Genomic DNA, 25165 nt, shown 5'->3' with positions numbered 1-25165 from the left:
TGTACTAAATATATGGCTGAAATAGTTCTCTAGAACAGTAAGGTTTGATTTTTAAACCTGTTTTATGTATTTGTTTCTCTGTTACTTTACTGACTCCTGATGGAAGCTGTGATTTTCTCCGATTTGGAAAAAAAGACTTGGAAAAAGTGAGATGGGGTCGGGGGGGAAATGACACAGATTTTTCTGTGAGATGAAATAATTTCAGTAACAAATGAGTATAAATATCAGTTAAGATTTACAAATTTTACAAAAAAGGGCTTATCATCAAAGAAGTAAGGCTCTGAAAAGGTCTTCTAGGACTACTGGAAGCAAATAACCCACTGAGTTTTAAGACTGAATTTGAAAAGTTTATAAATAAAATGATACGACATAGTGCCTGCAATAGCAAGGAGCTGCACTGGGTGAACCAGGAGTTCCTTCCAGTGCCGTGTTCCTGCAGCGTATACTTTGTAAACGTACTGAGTCTTCAAACATAAAGACACATCCGAAAAAAGTCAATAAAACATGAGGGCATTTGTGCTCTGTACGCTATTCAAGTTTATCGTGCTTCTGTTTTGAATCCTAGATACCAATACCCATTCTCAACTTTTCCCCCTTTTTTGGCAACTGGCCTTTCATAAACCTTTGCTCAAACTAAACTGACGCTCTACTGATGCCGAACGGGCTGACCAGCAATGCAGGTCTTCAAAACAAAAGACAAATGAACAGAAAATAGTCAAATCACCAAATGAGTCTGCCGTATCTCCCACAGTGGCACCTGTACAAAATTCCAGTACTTTAATGCAAAACAGGGCCCCCAGCCTCCTCACAAACACAGACTCGGGGAAGAAACCTGCAACTGAAATTTGAAATGGTGAAATAAAGGAATTGAAGGTTACATTCACTCTGCCACCATTCAGCTGATGACCTTTGCACTGGGGGATCATTCCACGTTCAATAAATAAAGGAAATGGTCCAATAGTTTTATTAAATTTTGCCCTTGTATAGTTCCAGCTCTTTGTCTTAATTAGATCACGCCATGCACTGCTAAGACTGCAGCAAAAGTATTTATTGTCCGCCAGTGTTTTTGTGAGTCTAAAACCATCTCCGTTTGGTTTTGCAAATGTAAAGCTATCCGATGGCTCTCCTCTGCGTGAAATGCACACAGCCTCCGGCCATTCATGACAAATGGTGTCTGGCTCTGGACCACTGCAAATCTGAACTCCCTGAGAGCTTGTAAGCAGGTTTCCTGGCTTTCTGGCTTCTGCAGGCAGGCTTTGCTCCCTGAGGAGCTCCTCAGCCAGTCCTCCCAAATGACAGTCTTTCAAGCAAGCCAAGCAAGTGGAACAAAATCCCACTGTCCTGGCCCAGACACGGGGAGGGGAATCCTTTTGGCTCTGAGCACAGCATAGCTTGGCCCCTGCATGTGGTAAGCAGCTCAGTCCACCACTTGTTTCCTTCTCCTTGGCTTTCTCTTCTCCCTAACCCATCCAAATCCCCTGCAGCGGGACACTCGCAACACGGCTGGCTGGTCCCTCTTAAAGGCACCGTTCCCACCGCTGACCTGAGGGTGCCTCTTCCTAGGCAGCAAACATTTAAACCTATTTGAGCAGGAAACTGGAACAGGAAATTGGACCCAGATGGGCTTGGTTTCAACCAGGATGATGGAGTCTCATCCCATTACCTGGATGAGCTTCTGTCTTTCCTTTGTTCCCATGGGTTGTTTGCCCCCAGCCTCCCCTTCTGCCGGTCGTATGGTCCTGCCGCCTTCTCACGGACCCCTCTGGGACCGTCCCTTCCCCGCACCGCATGAAGGGAGCTCCAACCCGCTGACCGCTACCATCGTGAAATATAACAGAGCAAAATTCATACAATACGACATAATACAATGTAACATAACGTAATGTAATATATGATACACTATAATGTAATGTGATCAGGGATCCTGGTTTTCTCTGATAAAAAAAGTCCCCAATTTTCAGGTTAAAAAGTCACCCCAAATCCACATTTTTCTGCGATTAAAATGAAAAGGCTGCTAATACATAGATAAATCTCTAGAGATAGATCTATAGAGATGATATGTGTATATATATATATATATGCATATATATATATAGATGTATACATGTAAGATACAGATATATCTATATAGATATATATAGCTATATCAATAGAGAGATATCAATATAGATATAGTTATATCAATATATAAGTATATATCAATATAGAGATATCTCTAGAGATATATATCAATATATCTATATAGACAGATACATCTCTACAGATATAGATCTTTATCTATCTATACATATAGATATCTAGAGAGATGTATAAATATATATATAATAGTGTTTCATTTTAATCAAGAAAAAATGCAGATTTGGGATTACTTTTTTTAACCTGAAAATTGGGGATTTTTTTAAACTAGAGAAACCCAGGATCCCTGAATATGATACAACATAGCAGGATATAATGCAAGATAACATAAGGATGCAATACAGTACATTATGCTATGTTATGACTCAATATAATATACAATATCTGACACAATACAACACACTATGCACATATTTGCACATTACATTATGCAATTATATAGCTAGCCTATATTAAATTATGCATTGTGTGTATGCGTATATATATATACCCACAAACACACATATATATGCGTTTGTGTATATATATATATACACACATATATATATATATATATATATATATACACACACACACCCCATGCATCATTTAATATTATGCATAATTTTATATATATATATACACACACACAGAGAGAGTATGCATATTTTTATATATATCTATATCTATATATATAGATATAGATATATATATATATATACACACATACACACCCACACCCCCCTCCTGCCACTGCCCCCCCGCGCCGCCCCGGCCGCCTCCCCCCATCCGGGAGCCGGACACGCCGAAAGGGCCGCTGGGAGGCGTCCGGGGCCCAGCTCCCAGCATGCAAGGCGGTGCGCGCGGGGTCTGCCGGGAGCCGTAGTCCCGAGGCGGGCGCGGCGGCGCAGAGGCGCGGCAGGACTCGCGCTCCCAGCAGCCCCCGCGGCTTGTTTTCCTTCGAACGGGCCCGTGCGCCGCGCCCCGCCCCCTCCCTCTGCCGGCGCAGCGCGGGGGCTGTCTTGTCCCGCCGCGGCCGCCGTCGCCAAGCCCCTCCTTCCGGCTGCGAGCCCTTTGACCCCGTTGTTATGTCGGGCCCGAGCTGCTGCCGCCGCCGCCGCCGCCTCCTTCTTCTTCCTTAGCGCCCGGGAGCCGCCCCCCCCGCGCCCTCCCCGCCGCCTCACGCCGCCGCCCCGCGCCGCCCCGCCCCACGCGCCTAACGGTCCCGCGCCGCCTCCCCCTCCCCCCCCCGCGCCGCCGCAGGAGGAAGATGAAGGAGATGAAGCAGCGGAGGAAGAAGGAGCGCACGTGGGCCGAGGCCGCCCGCCTGGTGAGGGGGCCCCGCGGCGCGGAGGGGCGGGGCGGGGCGGGAGACCAGGCCTGCCCTGCCCTGCCCTGAGGGGCCGCGCGGGGCCTGAGCCCCGCTCCCGTCGGCAGCGTCCTGAGCCCGGCCTGCCTCGTCCCGGGCGGGAAGCGGGCCCCTACCCCGGCTTAGGTGCGCGCAGGCCGTGTGTGGGCAGCGGCGACATCTCTCATTCAACCCCCCCAATACATTCAGGCATATTTGTCTGTCCCGGGCGCAGGAAAACGCCGCTCCGCCCGCCGGCCCGCGGTCTCCCCGCCAGCCTTGTAACGGCTGTTTTTTGGGGACAAGTCCTGAAACTTGTGTTTCTCAGTTTGGGGGGGTCCATCCATCCGTCCATTCAAGGTGTCAACGTGTAGAGTCGATATTTGCTCTGGCAGCGCTGGTGGGACGGTGCTTTCTCTTGGAAATAACTGGTTATTTCTCAAGGCCGGGTGTGCGATTTAAAGAAGAAACTTCAATCTGACCATAAAATGATCGGGGTTTGCATTTAAAAGGAAAAAGGGAGGCAGGAGCGCACGTTGGAGACCGGGCTCCGTCCCCGAACTGTTGATCGCGTCGCCTGCCCCGGCTGCGCTGGCGCGGGCAGGGGCACAGGCGCGCTGTTCGAGTGCATGGCTTCTTTTGCGCGCCCCGTAGTGCTCACAGTTTCTGCCCTCTCCTTTTAACGCCGGCGGGAAGAGGAGCCCCTTGTTGCCCGGTAAACCCCGTGGAGCTGTCGGACCGCGGGCAGGGCCGGGTCCTGCGGTCTTCAAGCAGGGACTGGTGGAACAAGGTCGGTTTCCTCCTTGAAGCTGTCATTAGCGCTGGGTCGCAGATACGCTTGCCCTATTTAGGACTGTGAAATCCTAGGGAATATAAACTTTCATTTCTGCCCTTTTACAGTCTTTCCTCCGATGCCTGATGACGGGGGTTTGTGCCCAAAAGCTTGCAATTAAAGATGTTTTTATTTTTGTTGCAAAATTCGTGTTGGTCGAATAAAAGATAGCATCTCTACCACAAGTCCCGATTGACGTTTCCTCTGGACCGGTACGGCTGCCGCTTGGATGCCTTGCCATATTTAGCGTGTTGTGTACGGACAAATATAGAAAAGACGTACATTGCGCTTTTTTTTTTCATCTTTGGCATGGTTTATATTAGGGTATATAAATATTAAATGGGTGGTGTACGATTGCTTTAGATCAGTTTGGTTTTAGCGTCCAATATGTTGAATGCATTTTAGAATTTGTTTTTAAATACTGCTTCTGAAGGGAACTTGCTCGGTCAACAAAACGCTCCCAGGACCGATCGCGAACGGAAAGGAAATCTAACCTTCTGGTAGCTCTTGGGGAGGATCGTTATTTTTGAGCCCGTGTAATTTCTGCTCGTCTCTAGCGCTTGAATCTGAAGTAGCGGTTGGGGAACAGTAATGCCAGGTCCATGCAGTGAAGGGCTTTGCCCTGCGCATCCCTGTTGCAATACTAATTTTATGGATGATGCGCTTCCATACGGGCTCTTAGGCGACTGCTGGCGAGTGACCCAGAGATGCGGAGTAAAGGCTAAATTTTCTTGCAAAACGCTTCTTCCGCCCAACGTACTGAGTTCTAATGGAGACCTGCTTGGTATTCGGGGGCTGCCTCAAAGCTACAGCGCAAATAGGGCAGTGAGCTGTTTCGTGGCATGTGGTCTATCAGTGAACCTTTGCACACCTGTAGTTTCTGTTACGTCCCTCTTGGTTAGAGCTTCACCCCTCTGTATGCCGTGTGCCTGAGGTCTCTAAGTCCCAGCAGCATCTTTGTTCTATTTCTGGTTTGTCATTGGCTCAACCTCATCACAGATTATCCATTTAGGGAGACCAAGTCTTGCCTAGCTGAGTTCCCGGGTTGCAAACTCCCTTTCTAATTGATTGGAAATCTATTAAAAATGGATCTTTGTTCAAGACTAGGCTGCTTCATATGCTACCCATCAAAATGCTTTTAATATGACTCTTTAGTAGTTAGCGTTACATTTTGTATTCTTTTAGGTTGCTCCCCTGGATGGAAAGCAAAAGTGCTTTTTGGTGCCGCGTATTGTAGAGCTAATGTTTTGTGAATTCTGTAAAAACAGTATTTTAACATTTAGTTAATGATGTAGAACCGCAGGGAGTGTTCAGGACAGATCCTGAGGCTAGCAGGAGGGTAATTGGAGGAGTACCACAAACATTCACAATTCTGGTACTGAGGGGTTGGCAGGAACTGGAAATATTGTAATTATTGCTTTTTGCTTCTTGGGGAAGAAATATCCTGCTTTGTTCCTGAGTTATTCCTGCTCAGACTTGGTTCATGATATAGCCATGGCCTGTCATAGCCGGAGGAAGAATTTCTCCAGCATTAGCAGGATCCTTGAGGGTAGGAGAGCATCCGGCAGTCTTCAGCTCCTGCATTAAACAGTGAGCGGTACACCTGATACAGCTGGGAGCTATGAATTGTTCTCCTGAATAGGAATGCTCATTCCTGGAGGTAATTCATTCATGCCTGGTTGTGGGCTGTCCCTTGTTGATTGCCTTTGAGTTCGGTGTCCTGGAGGGGGTTTCCAGAAGTGTTGCAAGCAGTGGATGTTTTCTGTATTTCTTACAACGTGCGTGTTCTGTTTCACACTTGGCGCTTGAATGGTGCATGTCCCACAGGAGATGCCCTTTCCTTCTGCATGAGGAAGGGTGACAGTTTCTGCAGACAGCACCAAAGGTGTACACCCCATTAGATCTTATTAGTGTGGACGAATGTTACAGAGCTGTGCTGGCTGAGAATTAAAATAGTTTACTTTCTTTTAATCTAGCTTGTTGTTTTCCTGGATTCTTTTCTTTAGACTCCAGTGGAGTTTTCATTGTATTTAACTGTAGTTTCACCATTCCCAACTTCCAGTCCCCTGCCAAGCTGACAGTACCACACTTGGTATATTTTCTTTTCCAAATGTGTTCCTGTCACACAGTGGATGTGATTTGGTTTTGCCTTTTAGTGAGAAGCGTAGGCAGACTTTTAACTGCAGTATGACAGTAAAGCTGTGTCATTCAGGTTGGGCTTTTTCTTTCTTGACAGAGGCTGGGAGGTAGTGGTAACAATAGAGGTGGTGACCTGTGCCACTTTCTTGCAGATAGTTTTGTTCATACAGCTCCTCATATTGAAGGGAGAGCACAGCCATTGCTCCCAACAGGATGCTGCAGTGACTCTATTCTAGATGTTGCTGACAGAAAAGAGGGCCATTTGTTTTCTCCACTCATTGCTTGTACTAGATGAATTGAAAGACAGGATCATGTTGCCAACTTGTATATAGAACTGCGACTACTGGCATCTGGATTTCATGTCGCTGTGATCGTTACGTTGGGGAATTTTGTGTATGATTACTAAACCAGCGTCCCAGAAAGAATAGCCGTTGCTGCTGCTTTTGGGTAGTTCAGGACATGTATTGCATTTTACATGAGAATTGTTATACTGGATCAGACCAGTGGTCTGTCGAGTTTGGATTCCTGGCACTAATGGTGGGTAGTATCAGCTGCTTCCAAGGGAGGGGCCAGAAATCCTACAGAGTAGATGGTTATGGGTAATATGCAATGAAGGGGAGTTCTTCCTAAGTCCCAGGACGTAGAGGCTAGCTTCACTCCTGAAATAAAGGCTTACATCCCTTCTGTAACTGTACCTGTACATGTTTCCTATTATTGTGCATACCTAGTTATTGCTCTAAAATGCCCACTCCTTTTTATTTTTATTTTTTTTAATTCAGCTAAGTTGTTGGCTTCAGTGATGTGTTGGAGCAGTGAGTTCCACAGGTTAACCCAGCATTGTGTTGGAGAAAGCAGTTTGTTGACTTTCACTTGAACTGACTCTCCCTCCACCCTGTTTCATAATACAAGAAAAAAAGAAGCTCTTTCTTTAGACCTTTTTTTTGTTTGCTTGTTATTGTATGCCCTTTTCCATCTCTTCTCTGATTCACTTTCTCTCTAAGGTAGCCTCAGCCTTTTCAGTCTTTCTGTGCATACATTTTTCCTGTATCTAATTGTTCCCGTTCCCTTTCTCTGAACCCCCTCTGCCTTACTTCAGTATCCTGTTTGAGATGGCCAATATAAATGAATACGGTATGCTTCCTACTTTGCACAATAGCACTTTGATTAGTTAGGGACCTTTTGAGGAAACAAGGCAAGACATTTGCAGCTGTTTGAAATGTGCACAGATCATCCATGTTGTCTGCTCCTGGGGCGGCCCACGTTTTGTAGCAGGTATCCTTATGGAGGTGGTAAATTCTGGGAGGTCCATACTTGTATTTTAATCCCAGTTAAGGAAGCAGCTCTGTGAATGTGAACAGAAATTGTATGCTGAGTCCGGGGTTTTTTCTCTCTTCAGGTGCTGGAAAATTACTCTGATGCTCCTATGACCCCGAAACAGATTCTGCAGGTCATAGAGGCTGAGGGACTAAAGGAAATGAGGTTAGTATTGATCTTCTTGTCTAAAACAAAATGTGTGGTATGGGGGAGGGTGGATAGAAGGGGCTGGATTTCTTAGTGCAGCTCTTCCTCCTTTCTCTAACCTGTCTTTTTTCCTTTTCTCTTCCTCTGTAGTCTGATTGTCTAGCATGAGAATGTATTAGGTCATTTTCTTTGACAGTTTTGGAGGATTTTCAAGTTCATTGGAACAAAAGCACTGACCCTCTGTGCCTTTTAGTGGAGTTGCAGGGATTTTGTAAAATACAGTAAATGCCAACTGCAGATCTGTTTCTCACATCAATACTTCTCCTTTGCATGTTCCTTTTATAAATAAATAACTAGTTACTAATACTGGGTCCGAGCTTTTACAATGAGTTAAAAAACTTTGTCTCCATAAAGCTTCCACTTCAGAGGATGTACCACCCCTTTTCCAGGGGTCAAGGAAGGCACCTCCCTTACATAAGCAACATATTGAGCTCCCTTCATTTTCCAGCACTTGGTATATTAGTACTGCTGTACTTTTTGTGGCCCCTGTAGACTGGGAATATGGAAAAGAGGTGCACCTCATTGTATCTTTGACCTGGAGAAAAACCTGAACCTGACCCAAAAAAATCATAGGGATGGAAGACCAAGTGTCATCTGGGATTAGTCCCCTGGAATTGGTTTTGTTATAAAGCTGAAGGGAGATGCACAATATTTGGCAGGTCAGAGGAAGGAGATGTTTGCTACCTCTGGTGCTGCAAGCTCCTTTACTTGTGCAATGAGTTGAAAGTCACCAGGATTGATTACTGGTAGTAGCTCAGCCTGTCTTTGGGTGTTGAGTATTGATTGACTCGCGCGGGATATGAATGCTCTGTGCTCTTCTAATTGTATCTTTTCCCCCCTCCTTGGTTCCACGGACTGTTTTCCACCATGTTGCATACATCGCTGTTGAACCTCTGCGTGACTATAGAAGGTAAATGAATTCCTTTGGGACTTGGTCATTCAAAATTTTCACTTGTTTCTGCTTCTCCTTCCCTTTGAAATTAGGAACCAGTCATGATGGTTTGAGTAGTGAAGAAGGTTGTAATTCAAACAGGGGTGTAATATGTAGGAGTTACTGTTGTTTGAAAAGGGACTGTGCCAGCTTGCAGTACGGTGCCTTCTTGGTACCAGAGCCATTGAAGCACCCACTCATTTAGGTTTCTTAAAGATTTCATAGCCATTAGGGCTGGAAGGGACCTCGGAAGATCATCGAGTCCAGCCCCCAAAGAGGAGGCTTTTGGTGGGACTGGACATGGGCAACAATGTCAGAGCATAGTGTGGAATAAAAATGGGCTTAGATTGAAAAGCTTTGTGGTTTTGCCCTGTTTGGATTAGTTACTCATCTAGTTACTTCCTTTGTTCAGCCCTCTTCCCTATGTGGGGTCTGTTGGCATTAGATTGTCCCTTGTGAATGGCACCTTTTCCATGATAGGCAGGTAAAAGCAGGCTTTGCTAAATGTCAGCATTTAAATCTTGGGTTAAATTAATTTGTTTAGGGATTGGTGATTTTTCTCCAAGGGATTTCTGCTTCCATTTGCCCCATCATTGGTTTTATGCTACAAAGAGCAACTGCTTTCTCTCTCTATCATGTAAGTGAAAGGACAAGCATTTGCTACAGATTCAATGATTAAAATATGGAGTGACCATTACAAGCAGAGATCTTGTCTAGCTAATTGTCAGGGTTTGAGGGACTTCCCAGAGAAATCTTAAGTCTTGAAAGAAATAGCACAGTGACTCAAAGGACCCTCTTCCAGATGAGTCAGTCCTGATTCTAACAGACACTTGGCTGTATTCTTCAAGAAGTGCAACAGTGGTTGTTAGTGGCTTATGCTTGAGCTGGGGCTTTTGGGGCCAGCCTCTTGGCTAAATTTTAAAACCTGCAAATGTTTTGAGTTCTCTCATTCTCAGCTGCAGCTTCAGCTGGGGAAGTTACACTTTTTCCACTCTTTGAATTTCTGTTGTGTTGCCTGGTAATTTATTTACCACATTCGTGTTGGTGCCAGGGGAGAAATTGTGCAATAGAGGAGGAATCGGAATTTCTTCATGGTATATAAAAGCAACCCATGGTAACTTTGCTTACTTTCCTGTGTAACAAAGAAATGCCTGAAAACAAACATAGTCAAAATGAAACCAGAAGCCGACTAAGGCTGGTTTTCAGTTTGAGAAGCTGAGATCAAATTGTTTGACATTTTGGACTGAAACATTTGGTCTGATACCAGTTTCAGTTTCACTTTGAATAACGGTGAATTCTGCATTGCTTTTAACATCTCCTCTAAGTAGCTCGTACCCATATGACTGTGGAAAACATGACACAGTGGTGTGTGGCACAAAGGTGTCATCAGCGGTGGCGTAGGACGGCTGCTTTGCTTAGAAGTGACAAACAACCCCTGAGTCCTGTAGGCCACCTAGAATAATGGCATTAAAGCCCTCTCAGTTACAGCACCTGGGCATGTATTCTGCTGGCGAGATGTATAGTGCAGGAGACTATTTTGGAAGTGTTTGAGTTTGGAAAAATGTTGTACCTTTGCTTACAAAACCAGGTTTCCTTAGCAACGTTGGGCCAGTTCAGAGGAACTGTAGAAAGAAGAAGCATCTTGTGTTAGAACCCTCTTAATATGACCTAGGGTGACTTGAACATTGACATAACAAGCTGTTTCCCTTGTTCGCTGTGATATGCCAAGACTATGCCGTTCAGAAAGTAAAACAGTAATTGGTTTTGACTGGCTGAAATGCATTTCCATAAAGTTTGTAACCATCCTCTCTACCTGCTGCTGCTGGTTTAAAGGGGAAGAAACCAGTGGATGGCATAGTGCATTCTCTAAACTGGGGTTTAAATCATGAATCCTCTTTCTTTCCATTTGCAGTGGTACTTCCCCCCTGGCCTGCCTCAATGCCATGCTACATTCCAATTCAAGGGGGGGTGATGGACTCTTTTATAAGCTGCCCGGACGTATCAGCCTTTTCACACTCAAGGTAAACTGTGAACTCCCCTCTTCCTATCTGGGGACCAGTCGCATATCTAACTTGCTACACAAAGAGGTTGATGTTATAAAGTATATCAGCTTGACGTATCGGACACAGTAACTTCTTGTGAAATAGTCTCTGGGCTCGGGGAATTTTTGTCTGCCTCTGCCTAAGATGCTTATGATAAATTTCAGTTTTTTTAACTCTTAAATTATACAAGCAAGGCAAACTTCTCTTACACCACTACTCAGAATGCCACTCTTTTAGTTAATGCAGTTATGGGATGATAGTGCCCTGTCAACATGGTAAGACCTCTGTGATTCCCTTCCGGTTGTTGAAAAAGGGCACAGTCCGATTGCAAATAACATCTGTCTGAAAGTATCTAATGTACAATTACTTGAAGAAGTTAGTGTGTATTTTCTCATTTATTTACCATTACACAGTTTCCCTGCCACAGTATTCACAGTTGTGATCCTTCTTGTCCCTGAAATGCCTAGCGGTTCTACCTGAAATCACTTCCCAGTCAGTTTGAGTTGACAGTCCCTTTCATTTTAAATGTAGAGGATATGCCTAAATTCCTCCATTTTTAGTGCTGGATTCTCTACTGTTAAGGACAGGCGAATAAATGACTGACATCTCAGATGCTCTTCTCTCCCCCATCTTTTCTCTCTTCCTTCAAAGATGCATTATGTTAATTGCCATTTTATGTCTGAGAATAGATCGAGTTCCAAAGTGTTTTTATTTGTCACACGTGTAATCAATTCAAATGAATGCTTCAAGCGTGGCTGCTCAGTAGCTGGCTGCTCTGACACTGCTGGCTCTTTATCTCTAGAAGTGAAAAAAAATTCAGTGGCTAAATACTGTCATGCAGCTTTTCAGTCTAAGGATGAATCACTTTTTTTTTTTTCCTGAATGTTAAAAGGAATAACAAAAGTTACACATGGACAGATCCGACCAAACGGTGTTTGTTTTACATATTTCAGGTGTACTAGAATTATTCTGCTGAAAAGTATTCATAGAGCATGCTGGTTGTTCAGTTCTTGTATCTGAAAAGTCTGTATGGGGTTAACTTAATTAAAAATTATGGTACTGGCTTCTCCACTAGCAGCCCAAATCTATTTAAAAATCCCTCTCTTTATAAAGGGGAATAAAAGGCAAAAGAGGGAAAAAATGAGAACTGCTACATCTTCATTGCTGCCTTTTGTGTTGGCAATGGGACACACAATAAGAATGAAACTAGGGTGCGTGCTACCAAGACGGGAGTGGGCCACAGTTAGAAGGAAGAGCACTAATGACACGAGATACTGAAATTGTCTGCTAGCCAGATAGGGAAGAGCAGCTATTCCTTCCCCTGCTCCCACTAGACATACTTGCGTGTATGTGCACGCACACATGCACACACACAGATGAGCTGCTTCATGTATTTAGCACTGGGAGACGCGTACTAGAATTTATGAAATACCAGGTACAAAAAGCTAGTTCAGTGGATGGGCTTCTTTCATAGCAGGTCAAACATGCTTTCATTCAGCCTGGAATTGTATCTCCAGCATATTTGTAGACACAGTTTGTGCTGTTGGCCTGTTAAAAATTGCAAGAGGACGTGTGGGGTTGTCTGCAGCAGCGGTGACCAGCCTTTTTTTGGTAGGTGTGCCACAAGTGAAGCCCCTCTCTCCCTGAGTGCCACTCTGATCCTCTCCCCTCCCTCAAGAGGCATACCCTGAGACAGCAAGAGGACTCAAGTCTGGCCACAAGTGAAACAAGCTCCAAGCCTGGAGCAGCAGCAGGATACTACTGTGAAGCGAGGTGTCAGTGCCAAGAGCAAGGTTAACCCTTCCCTGGCCCTGCAAACACTACAATTTTATATGGCAAGCAAGGATCCCAAACCCTTAGTCAGCAGCTGCAGGGCCAGAAAAGTCTTAACCTTGCTCTTGCTGTGCATGGGGTCTTTGGTGAGGGAGTCTCAGGGCCTGGGGGCTCCATGTCCCTTATCAGCTGCACTAGATTTATTATTTTATGGCCACAGCCATAATAGGCGCCCTTGCCCTGTGATGGCCTCAGTTGAGGCACCTAAAGATAACTTAGGTGCACAGCGACAGCTTCAAGGCCCACACTTCTTGTGGGACAGGACAAGCAGGGCCCGGGGATAGAGCAGCATTCTGGCATGTGCAAGACTTCCTGCAGTGGCACCTTCAGACCTCATGATACTGATGGGGGGGGGGATTTATACCTTTGGGCACCTGCATGCCAGAGGCTGCCTGCAGGGTGTCACTGGGGTACCCTGGAACAGCCTACTCCCCATTTGCTGGGCATCCCTTTCAGTGGGGATGAGGTCTGGGGCAGTGAGTTTGCCCCAGTCACCCTCCCAGGGTCTTGGGGTCTGAGTGATTCCATGGAGTAATGGGATGAAGTGTCCCTGAGGGCTGGCTCTGGGCAGTGCCACCCCGGGGTATCCTGGTCTTGGGAATCTTTGTGGGGAAGTGACCTTACAGCCCTGGGTCTGCATGCAACTCCAGGGACACCTGGGACAGAGGGCTCAGTGTGAGGCAGCACCAGGGCATATGAGGCTGTATGAAGGGTGCCCTGCTATGCTTCTGGGGGCACCCAGCACAGAGGGCTAGGTGAAGAGCAGTGACGGGGCCAGTCTTACCTGGGGCCTCCCAGGCTTGGAGCTTGCTTCAGGCAGGCAGGTCCTGGCCTTGGGTTGCTAGGCTGTGCTGGGCCACAGTGGGGGCACAGCTAACAAGTTTTGCCCACTGGATAAACCCCCCTGTGCCCTGTGGTTGAGGGATGCCAAGCAGTGAGGGAAGGAGGGTGGTCAGTCTTACCTTTCTTGGTAAAACAAAGGCATTGTTGTGCATGCAGCCCCTCTGGTAGACCCAGTTGTCATGGATGGGCTGAACAGGTCTGGGGGCAGCATGGTCTGCACCATGTCCTTACTGCTCCTGGCAAGGGACCTGCTCCCATACACATACATCAGACCTGGAAAATGTAGCATGAAAGGTGACCTCAGTGACCTTTCTGTGTTTGGCCAGGGGGCATGCTCAGGCATAGAACCATAGAGAAGTAGACTTGGAAGGACCTCTACAGGCTATCTAGTCCAACCTCCTTCCTGAGGTAGGGTCATCCCTGTTCTCTCTAGCAGCCAGCACATAGCATAGACATGCTCATATTTATCCAGCTGAGTTATTCAAGCTAGTTCTTGCCTAGAGATTTTTCTGTGTTTTTAATTGTGTCCATTAGTCAGCAGAGGTGGCAGGAGCATGTGAGTGTTCATCCTAATGAGCAAATGTTGTACAACTTGGTTCCATTTTATTCAAGAGTCTCTGTCTAAGCAGTGATAACTGTAGTCATTAGAGTGGATGTTCCTGTTGGTCTCAACTTAATGTTCTGGAGGAAGTCACCTGGGTTCTGCTTGGCCCCTCTAGAAGGACGCCTTGCAGTGGTCTCGGAATCTGTCTGTGCAAGAGGGAGAGGAGCTGGAGGACGCAGCAGATGCAGAAAGCTGCGAGTCCAATGAAGCCAGCACTGTGAGTGGTGATAATGATGGTAAGTGTCTAACAATGTTAACGTTACGCTGCAAGTGTCAACTTCAGGGGCTAACCACATACTCTCTTCTTTCAGTGTCTCTTGATGAAACCTCCTCCAATGCCTCCTGCTCTGCTGAATCTCAGAGCAAGGGTCTCTCCACTGCCAGGGAGAGCTACAGAGCAGCCTCACAGGTAGGAGGGTGTATAGGGGGAACACGCACGCCACTTCAAGTCCAGGTTTGGAGCTTGGAGAGCGTTGGGTGGGCAGAGCTCATGGCTGCCTCAAGCACAGTGTACAGCTTGTGCAGATGCATCTTTTTTTTGGTTCTGGCAGCTGTTGGGGTACTATGTGGAGATTGGGTGTGGGTCTGAGAAGAATTGGGTGTGCATTAGTGCCCCTCTGCAACAGGTGACAGTTCAGGAAGCGAGTGTGAATGGGGAATCTGCAGCCTAGAAAAAAGATTTTACCACTTTTAATACTAAGCTAGTGGGTACAAAGAGGCTGCAGTCTTGCTGCTATCAGTAACCTGAGTAAATGCCTAACACGCAGCTTATTGGCTGGAAGCTTGTCTGTGGCCAGGTGGTGGTTCATGAATGAATTCAACTAGGAAAAGGTGCAGTTCCTAAGATAATCCGTGTGTGCTCTTCACAGCTTGTCTTGTCTTTCTCTGGAACACAGACAAGCAAGCAAAAGAAAAAGACTGGTGTGATGTTGCCCCGAGTTGTCTTGACTCCACTGAAAGTAAATGGAGCACACATGGAGTCTGCCTCAGGTGAGTGTGTGATCCATCTGGACTGTTTTTAACATGGCGTAGCCCTTTGTCTGCTGGTCCTTACAGCTAGCTCTCCATATAAATTCTTCCAGGACTAGCATGGGGCAAAGATGTCTTTTAATATTTACTAAGCTTGCAGATAATTCTAATGAATCTGCACACTGCTGTCTTACGGGTTAAAATATGTACTTAATATTTGAGCAGCCAGTTGTGCCTAGCTAGCAGTGGATCTGTTGTAAGCAGATTGCTATCGTATGCCAGAATCACTCCCCAGGTGGGGCTGCTTCGTGCGTCTCTGACAGATGGTTTTGCCATTAGGGTTTACAGGAAGGCATGTGGATGGAGAGAGCAGCAGCACTTCCAGCAGTAGCAGCAGCTCCCTGGCTTTGTGCGGTGCCACTGTGCGGAGTCGGACAGAAATTAATAGAGACCCTCCCCAACTCCTGAGAGGTATTCGGAAGCCGACGGCTGGTAGGTGCTTCAGTATATAGTCCAGGATACAGTCCTGGGGGTGGAAAAAAAACGAATCAAGTTCAGCCATGTCCAAGTCAGTCCATTTTGGAAGGAGAACTTCTGGACTTTTATTCTCAACATCTTTGCCAAGCCAGAAGGTCCTCAACATCACATAATTCATTCCCCACCGACAGTAAGGCAAGGACTTTCTAGATGCTGTTGACTCTGAAATGCAGCATTAAGGGCCATTTGTTTGCGCACTGGCATAATTGCAAGGAAATGCTTAACATACCTTTCTGAAAAACCTGTTAAGAAAAGTCCTGAGCAAAGGATAAAGCCTTTATCAGCCGTATTGTGGATATGCCACCATGCTGCACGCTTTAATCCATGTGAAAATTTCTTAAGGCACGTCTGAGTCAATGACATGTGATGCCTCCCAAAATAGTGCAGATTCCTCATGCCTATAAATGATCTCACCAGGTGAGCTTAAGAGCTGTCCCCTTGGAAACCCACTAGCCCCACCCCTTGAATTCCACACAGACATACAGTAATGGAGAAGCATTGCTTTTCTTGTGCCACTGGTCCCCCGGGGTGTGGCTGGTGGGGTCACTGGCCTCCCATATCATAGTGGCCTGACTTTAGGACATCTACAGAAGATGGTTCTGAAACACAGGAGAGGCGTTCTTAATGTTTGCAATGATTCAGGGCTGAGCTCACTCCTGCTTCCTGGTGGAAAGTACTTTGCAAAGCACCCGAATCATGGCTGTTTCGAAAAAAGGTACTTGAGAAGCCTGCTGGTCTCAGAATACTAGCTCTCTTTTCTGTATTAAGCAGTCTATCTGTTTATGTAATAAACATTTCTAAATGCTAAGCATTTAAAGGAATCCTTTCCTTGTGTCAGAGTGCCACGTCCTTTTTCTCCCACAGAGAAGCAGGTTACAGCAGCATTTGGCTATGTGGGTTGGGTACCCATGCTAATAAAATGTTTTCTATAAATATATTTTTTAAATTTTTCTGTGGTTGTCTGAAAACTACAGGGCAAATGAAGCGAAACAGGGGTGAGGATATCGACTTTGAGACACCTGGGTCTATTCTTGTCAACACCAACCTCCGTGCTCTGATAAACTCCCGAACCTTCAATGTGCTCCCGGCACACTTCCAGCAGCAGCTTCTCTGCCTCCTGCCAGAGGTTGACAGACAGGTACAGGCACATGACAGTTGCTGCATGTACTGGTGCTCCTTACTGTATCGTTTCTGTTCCTGAAGAGCTACAACGTGTTTTCTGGCTGCTTACACTTTGTTCTCTTTAGGTTGGGGCAGATGGGCTGATGCGTCTCAGTGGCAGTGCCCTAAACAACGAGTTCTTTACGCATGCTGCTCAGAGTTGGAGGGAGCGCCTGGCTGATGGTGGGTAGATTTGTGCTCTCAATGATGGGAAGGATGCCTGCAGCATATGCCTCTCACTTCTACCTGTTCAGTTGGAGCTTGGTGCTCTACCAGCTTTAGAATTTGGTTGCCTACATTGCACCCTCCCCCACCACACCTCCTTTTTTTTTTTTTTTAAAGATTTAAGCACCTAAGAAGAGGGCAACTTAAGGGTGTTTAGAGCAAAATGCTGCAGAAATATAAAATGCTACTAGACTTGTAACTCTCCTCTAATGCTGCCCCTACTGGGTGGAATGTAGTTTTCACACCTGTTCAAGGGGTTGTGATGGTGTTGCCCTCTCGTGGCTGCAGTGCGTGGAGGATACAGACTCAAAGGTACCGTGACCCCAGGTTGCAACAGTTTCAGGAACCATGTCCCTGTGTAGCCATTGGGAAAGGATGTGTAGTGCCACAACATCTCTGGGCCTGCTTCCCACTCTGGCTGCAGGTCCTGGCTCTGCTCTGCATATCTATTTTGTGCTGATCACTGTAGTATCTGAGTGCTTAATCTTTTCTCTCCCCCCCCTGAATTACTGTAAATACAAATCCCTCTGCACAAAAGGAAGTTGCTGTAATGCCCTGACCCAGTACCCTACTTACTTTATAGACAAACTGGCCCTCTTTAGCTAGCTCCTCTGAGTTCTGTAAGATGGACTTATAATTTTGTGGTAACTTCTGGTAAACTTGAAACTGGAAACTCCTGTTGAGGTAAATAGAAACATGAATAATGCATACGGGTGTCAAAATAAAAAGCAGCATAGGCATTTAACGTTGCTTCTATGAATCAGTGTCCAGATTCACACCCTAACGTGATGAGTGGGAATGTCACACCTCTGAGCTGTTGCTTATGGCTCTGGGCGCTCTTGGGGGAAGAGATTCCATTTTGACCCTTTTTGCATCCTGAGGGCTTCAGACAACTGAGGTCTAGGAGCACTTTTTTTTAAAGCAAATGTAAGGTTCCGGATTTTCACATGTTTTCATGGGAAGATTCTGTGACATTTTCTGTGACCCTTGAATCAAGACAGCTTCCTTTGTTTTTTGTTTTTAATGTTGTCACATGAGGATATTTCATGCAATGTAATTAACCTCTAGGGGTGAAGTCCTGGCCCTGCTGATGTTATGGGAATTTTGCTATTACGTGGGGCCAGGATTTCACCCTGGGAGTGAGTGAGTGGGATCTCAGTTGGGTAGATATTTGGGGTAATTAAATCTACACTTGCTGGTTCCTGTGCAGGGGAATTCACACACGAGATGCAGGTTCGAATACGGCAGGAAATGGAGAAGGAGAAGAGAGTGGAACAGTGGAAAGAAAAGTTCTTTGAGGACTACTATGGGCAGAAGTAAGTAATACCACCTCACCTGCCTCACTCTGACTTGGTCAAGTGGAGGGGGATGTCTTGGAGAAACAGCAGCATATGCTCATTTAGGATTGTTAATTATGGGGTGAATCATTCCAGGATCCTTGGGTCTGCTTCTGGACCCTTAGGTGAAGGTGGCTGATCCCAGCAGAGTTCCAGCACCCATCAGTGTTTTTGTCCCCTGGACTAGTGATGTTGCAGATGTAGTTTTATGCCGCAACTCTTGACTCTCATAATGACCACATAAGAAGTCTTTGTCTGTTGGTTTTATCTAGGGCTTGATGAGTGTCTACTTTGCGTTCCATAAAGAGCCAAACACAGCTCTGTTAGTGCACACTGTGATTGATAAACTACAGCCCTCCAGTGGGGTGGAATCTGACCTAACGAGGCTTGTTCTGGCCTTTTAACCAGTTCTCTTCTTTGCAGGTTGGGTTTGACTCGAGAAGAATCTCAGCAGCAGAATTCGGTGCAAGATGCTGAGAACAGGACTGGGTTGTCTGTCCAGGGAGAAGCCTCAAGGCCACTGCGTGGTCCTTCTACACGGCAGCGAGATGGACACTTCAAGAAACGCTCCCGGACAGATCTGCGATGCAGAGCAAGAAGAAGCCTGTATAAAATACGTGAGCCTGAGCAAACTGAGACTACCAAAGAGACGGCATCTGTGGCACCAGATTCCTCCTTCCATAGAGAGATGAAAGCTGACGCGGACTTGAAAGAAGATCTGATGGGCTCTTCCTCAGCATCGTTGAAGCCAGAGAGTTCAGGATTGCTGGTCTCTCCAGAGGCATCCAGACTGCACAGCAAACTGGAAGATCTGTCACTGGCAGCTGCATCTGTAAACAGAATTCCCAGTTTGCCGCAGGAGAACTCAGCTCGAGAGTCAAAGGACCAGAAGAGGAAATGCTTTGAGGAGGCTGCCTCTGCCTCCTTTCCCGAAAAGAAGCCCCGGCTTGACGATCGTCAGTCCTTTCGTAACACAATTGAAAGTGTTCACCCAGAAAAGCCACAGCCTACTAAAGAGGAGCCCAAAGTCCCACCCATCCGGGTAGGAGAGAGAATTATTATTGCTTATTACTGTAGGGATAGCTTGCCCGGTAACATCAAAGTAACACTAAATATATCAAGTGTCATCTTGAGGGGGATGAAAGAGTCGCTTATTGATTGAGCTGGCTAAAATCTAACTACTGCATTCTTTTGGTTTGTTTAGACAGTGGTGCAGAGTGAAAAATCATTCCAAGGTGTCCTGCAAAAGAATACACAATAGCTTTGATTTATTACACAGGTTGCTTGTAGGTCTGCGAGCATAGGAATACTTTTTCCTGGTGCTCGCTGAAGTAGTGCAGTAAAGACTTACAGATCCTGTTATCATAACCTCCCTGCCTGTGGGGTGTAAAGGAGAGGTTTCCAGCTTCCCTGAAACTCCGGCTGTGCCCTGGGATAGGGGGAGCCTGTTCTACTGAGTCCAGAGTGATTGCACCCGATAGAAATCAAAACTGACTCTTCTCTATAAAGGGCCGACTCTGGTGGTGCTTATCCCATCAGTTTAGTATTCGTCTGCAGGACAACAAGGATGATGTCACCATAAAGTAAATCTTAAAATGTGGCGTGGCACAGTCTGAGCAGAGGCGAAGGGCAGCTGCAAAATCCCTCTGCAGAAATTTTAGCCAAATGCATTGAATTTCCCTAACGCTCATTTTTGTAAATCAGTTTAGAACACAATGCCTTTTGGCTTTTAAGAACCATCCACTGTTGGATTTAAATACCTTCTGACCCTTTTTTTTTTTCCTTTGGTTTTCTTTCAGATTCAACTTTCACGTATCAAACCACCCTGGGTGGTTAAAGGTCAGCCAGCTTACCAGATATGCCCCAGGATCATCCCCAACACGGAGCCCTCTAGCCGGGGCAGGACAGGTGCCAGAACACTCGCAGACATTAAAGCCCGTGCTTTGCAAGCCCGAGCCCAGCGAGAGGCTGCTACAGCCATTGGAGGCGGGGGTGGGCCAGGAGGAGGAGGGGGGAGCAGCACAGATAAAGGAGGAGGAGACTCCAGTAGCCATACAGAGCACAGGAGATCAAAGAGAACTCATGGAAAGTGTTCGTCAAATCTACAACGAACACAATTACTGCCGCCTCCCCCTCTAGAGGGAGAAGAGGCTAATTCTGAGATAGCTGTGCAGGTAGCTAACGCACATTCCTCCGGACCTGCAAAACCGGATGCCTGCGCTCCTAACAGTGAGGGAGGCTGTCTTGAACGTGCTGCAGATGCTGTCTCAGGGGGAGCTCAGCTTACTGCTGCTTCAGCTAAACTCCCGCGCAGCAGTCCTTTGACTGGGTCGTCCTTTGACACTGCGACTTCTGAGGAGCAGGAAGACAACTCTGAGCCACTCCTCCAGGACATAAGGGCTGAAAGCCTGTGCAGTCAGCAGGAATGCATGGTTCCTCGTGAGAACAGCCTCTCTTGTTCTCAGGCACAGGGGTCTGTGGCGAGTTTAGTAGGAGAGAGCAGTATTGTTTCAGGGCGTAAAGATGGTAGTGCTCCCACAGAGTTGAACTGTAATCCTGCTGGCAAGGAAACTTTGCCTTTGCAATCTTTTCTTACTCCAGAATCATCACCAGAAGGTAAAGAACAACAAGAGCCAGACACTGAAGCTAGATTTAATGGCTCTGACCTATCTACAGGAGATGGTGCCACTAATTGTGAGAACTCAAAAATGAGTGCAATTGGAATGGAGAACATGGGCCCAGGGTTAAGTGTTTTCACACACCAACCAGCAGAGAGATTGAATGAAAGTGAAATACAGAATGGAGGAGAGCAGCGCAGGGGGTCTCTGGTGAAACCCTCTTCACATGATGGTCTACCATCTCAGGAGGGAATAGATATCTCTGAAGGACTTCCTCAGCTGCGGGAGAAGCCGCCTGGAGCAGACACGGAAAATGCCTGTCAGCAAATGAGGGAGATTCAGGAGACAAATGGAGATGACGAAACCCAAAGCATGCACAGTGAAACCACAGAAACTGCTTCGGATTTTGAAGCTGACCTAACGGATGAGAATGCAGAGATGGAGATGTGCTTCAAGAGCATCAACCAGGAGGAAGCTACAGGAAGAGACTCCTCCAAGCAGAGCCAGGCTGGGAGATTCAACAGGATTGGATCTGAATCCACCATGAAAACTGACGGTCTTTCATATGTGGTGGATTTGCCTTCAGTAACAGTGGTGAATAATGCGTCTCAGCCTCAGAGGTGGGTGCCACATACGCCTCTAACCCAAACACCTGAGATCCAGAAAAAGCTGCCCACTCCCACCAGGCCCATGTCCTCTGTTGAAGCCAACAACCCTCTGGTTATGCAGCTGCTCAAGGGGAATCTTTCTTTGGAGAAAGTTCTCCCAGTATCGCATGCCAGCATCCAGATAGAAATTACAGAACCACGTCTGGACAGGTCTTCGGAAAACCATTCCTTGCAAATGGAGAGGAGTAGCGGTAGCTACTTTGACCAAGATTCTTTGCAAGATGTGGAAATAAATGCAGGTGCCCTAAGTAGAAGTGGTGATTTCTACTCTCGGAGATCTCTGGGAGATCCCCAGAAAAAGCAAGGCAACTCTGGGACAGCATTGCCCAGAACAGAAGCTATAGAGACCCCGTCTGACGTTCCAGAAACGCATCCCAAAGTTGGTCTAAACTTAAACTCTCAAGACCACCTGGGAAGCCATGTGCGTGGCTCACAGAAGCCTGAAGAGTTGGGCCCCAGAGAAAGAAAAGCCTCTTCTTGTAGCTTTGAAAATCAGAAAGAGTTGCCTCAGGTCCATAGTGTCCCACAGCACAATCCATTAACAAGTGTTGTCACAAACAAAAGTCCGGAAAAGCTAAATCCACCCGCGGCACTTAGATTTTTATCTCCAAATGTAACCTCTCTCGGTCCAAATCAGAATGGTGGAACCTCTGTCAATAAACATTATGTTGGTGTCCAAGGCAAAAAGCTTTTTGGTTCTGGCTTCCCCTGCAACAGCCCTTCTAGGCTACATCATCCTAGAGCTTTGGAGCACGTTCCAGCCCTGGGAACTTTGTCTCCCAGCAAGCAGATGCCACCGAATAAGAGCTGTGCCCCTGGAGCAGGAGTACCGACTGCTACGGAGGAATGGCCTTCGAAACAACCGGCCAGTACCCTGGGAGGAATAAAAAATGAGAACATCCTGGCCTGTGGGGACCCAGCCAAGAGTAACATGGAGAACAGGAAGGGTGCTGCCCCAAATCCTGTGGAACTGATGGAGCATTTGCAAAGCGTTCCCCTGGTCATGGACTTGCCGTTTTTCAAGTTACCGAGAGAGCCAGGAAAAGGGCTCAATCAGCCTTTGGAGCCTTCTTCCATCCCCTCTCAGCTTAATATCAAACAGGCATTTTATGGGAAGCTTTCTAAGTTTCAGCTTAATTCCACCAGCTTTAATTTTTCATCCAACACTCCAGCTTTTCCCAGGGGCCTTGCTGGAAGCATGATGCAGCTAACCCACAAAGCGAACTTTGCTGCAAATCATAATGCGTCTCTCTCTGTGCAGATGTTTGCTGATAGCAGCAGTGTGGAAGAAATATCGCTCAAGTGTTCCTGCAGCCTTAAAGCCATGATTATGTGTAAAGGATGCGGGGCATTTTGTCATGATGACTGTATAGGACCCTCTAAGCTTTGTGTATTGTGCCTTGTGGTGAGATAATAAATTATGGCCATGGGAAAAATTGTATATTTAGTGTGTGTATTTTGATAATGACTGATCCTCAAACCTGTATACAGATATGATTCTGTTTATAATAGAGACAATATTACACTCTTAAGTTTTGGTGAGAAAGTTGATTTGCCTTCCCACTCAAATCGACGGTGCAAAACCTTTTCTTGCTCACAGTTACACTCCGATCTGCTTAATGCCATCATGGAAATGTTGATTGTGCTCTGGTACATGTGCTGAGGCTAATCCCTGACTGAGAGGCAGCCTGCTGGGCGAATCTATGGACCTCTTAGAGGAGACCGTTATAGCCAAAGGAACTGAAGCAGGGTGTGTTTCCATTTTAAGGGCTGAGCTAGGTTAGGCCCTGTTCTGCCTTAGCAGAGCAGAATCCAGTCTTCCACTCTCCCCTTCTGCCATCTCCACTCCCTGTGTGTGGAAAAAGTACTACTGTACAATCAATGTAGATGTGAAGCTTCTCTGCAGATGGTGGTTCTGCATGCTCCTTCGAATGCTACAGCAGAACAAAGTGACCTGGAAAAGGCTGCAGGTGGCTAACGAGTCCCGTATGGGTGACCACGTGTTGGACGGAGCCACGTGTAGGGAATGCAGGAAGCCAAACATGCTAGCTGCCAGCCTCGGTGTCTTCTGGACTGAAGGAAGATGCGTGGCTTCCCGAACTGTTGGACCAGTTGACATGGCCGCTTCTCCTGGCAAATACCGCTACAAACTAGTATAAAAGGTCAAGGGTTCCTGAGAGTTCATTTGTGTGGCCAGTAATCTCTCCGTATTAAAGCCCTACAATAAGGATTTTACCGTGACAGCATCTGACCACTCGCAAGTGTCTAGCTGTGCATCTGTGTGTGATGGTCATCTCACATTCAAAGCAGTGTTTCCCTTTTTTCTTTTTTATACTTTTAACTTTTCATTCTTGGATGTATAAAGTGGATTATTTGGCTCCTGTAAGTATACTCTCTGCATTTGTTTGATCATGTAATTATATGTTGTACACAGTACTGGCCAATTCTGTAAATGGATGTAATGTACATAGAACATAACGGGGTTTTCTGGGGGTTTCTTTTTCTTTATCTTTTTTTGGATTTCTTTTTGTTCCGTTTTTTATTTCTTTTTGTTCCTTTTTTCGGGCTCTTCAGCAGTATTGCATTAAAGTGGTGTTAGTTATTAATCTGCATCTGTAGTCAGAGCCACTGTATTCTGTCTTGCCTGATATGAGGCTGAACGTGCAAAGGTGTGTGTCTCGATTCCAGCTGCCTCCCTCTGCCCCAGTGGCGGCGGTGCACAAATGGACTGCCATGCAATCTCCAGGACGACCTGCCATGATTTGCGAGCTTGGTTGTATCTTGCTTCTCTTTCTCTCAAACTCTCTCTTTTTTTTTTCCTCTTTCCTCTCTTTGGCAGTAACAACTCACTGCTATTGCCATGAACAGTGTTAAAGCTGCAGTGCAAAGAGGTGAAAGCTCTTCCGCATCCGTGACTGATGCGAGCAAAAGAAACCTGACCCTCCCTCCTTTGAGCAGTTGCCTCTCAGGACTGGGTTGCCCCAAGTGCAAACCTACCATTTTATTTAAACAGCTAGTGAGGATTGTGATGCTTTCTCCCACCCCTTTTCTACCTCCTACCTACCTCTTGACCGTGCGCCTTTTTTTAATTGTAGACTTCCCTGTTCTGAGATCCATAGGGAGTGTGAAATCTGTGGGCTGCAGTCAGCTTTGTTGTCTCTGAAATGGTTTACCCTTCACCAAGCTGGCAGCTTTATATTGTAAAACGAGAGACAGCCAGGTGCTGGGGTGAATTGAAATGCAGTATTAGAGAAGTCTGAGGGGATGGTATGAAAACCTGCTTACCAAAGATAGGAAGCAGAGCTGGGCAGTCTGGCTCTGTGCCCTTTAGGGCCACTGTAGCGTACAGATTGAAGCCGGTCTGGTCTGCAGAGCTCTCCAGAGGGCCCTGCTCTTGTATGTCCCTTGTGGTATTGGAAAAATAAACACTCTGTAAAACCTG

The 25165-nt window shown here is 46.4% G+C and overlaps 1 protein-coding gene across 2 annotated transcripts; it reads left to right on the top strand.

The window, feature by feature from the left end:
• Window positions 1-3156: 3156 nt before the first annotated feature.
• Window positions 3157-25165, top strand: ASXL1 (ASXL transcriptional regulator 1). 2 transcript variants are annotated; one of them, XM_006273891.4, is made up of 13 exons: window positions 3157-3445; window positions 7831-7913; window positions 8863-8865; window positions 10799-10907; window positions 14324-14444; window positions 14520-14617; window positions 15105-15198; window positions 15517-15669; window positions 16689-16852; window positions 16962-17058; window positions 18311-18416; window positions 18861-19479; window positions 20237-25165. In XM_006273891.4, exons 1-13 carry the CDS (start codon window positions 3386-3388, stop codon window positions 23135-23137), a joined length of 4608 nt encoding a protein of 1535 aa, XP_006273953.3. In that variant the 5' UTR covers window positions 3157-3385; the 3' UTR covers window positions 23138-25165. The 2 variants fall into 2 exon arrangements, with proteins under 2 accessions (XP_006273953.3, XP_019355874.2); XM_019500329.2 differs by lacking the exons at window positions 3157-3445; window positions 7831-7913 and having other exon boundaries at window positions 8002-8865; window positions 15078-15198.

This window comes from Alligator mississippiensis, chromosome 9, assembly GCF_030867095.1.
Source record: "Alligator mississippiensis isolate rAllMis1 chromosome 9, rAllMis1, whole genome shotgun sequence".
Lineage (NCBI taxonomy): Eukaryota > Metazoa > Chordata > Crocodylia > Alligatoridae > Alligator > Alligator mississippiensis.
Note: the sequence above shows the minus strand (reverse complement) of the source record. Positions and strands in the feature narration are given on the sequence as shown.

Excerpts from the sequence above, each read along its gene's own strand:
- ASXL1 (XM_006273891.4), top strand. The coding sequence starts at position 3,386 with ATGAAGGAGATGAAGCAGCGGAGGAAGAAGGAGCGCACGTGGGCCGAG. Across the intron at positions 14,445-14,519 it reads TGTGAGTGGTGATAATGATG|TGTCTCTTGATGAAACCTCC; the intron begins GTAAGTGTCTAA and ends CTCTTCTTTCAG. Across the intron at positions 15,670-16,688 it reads TATTCGGAAGCCGACGGCTG|GGCAAATGAAGCGAAACAGG; the intron begins GTAGGTGCTTCA and ends TGAAAACTACAG.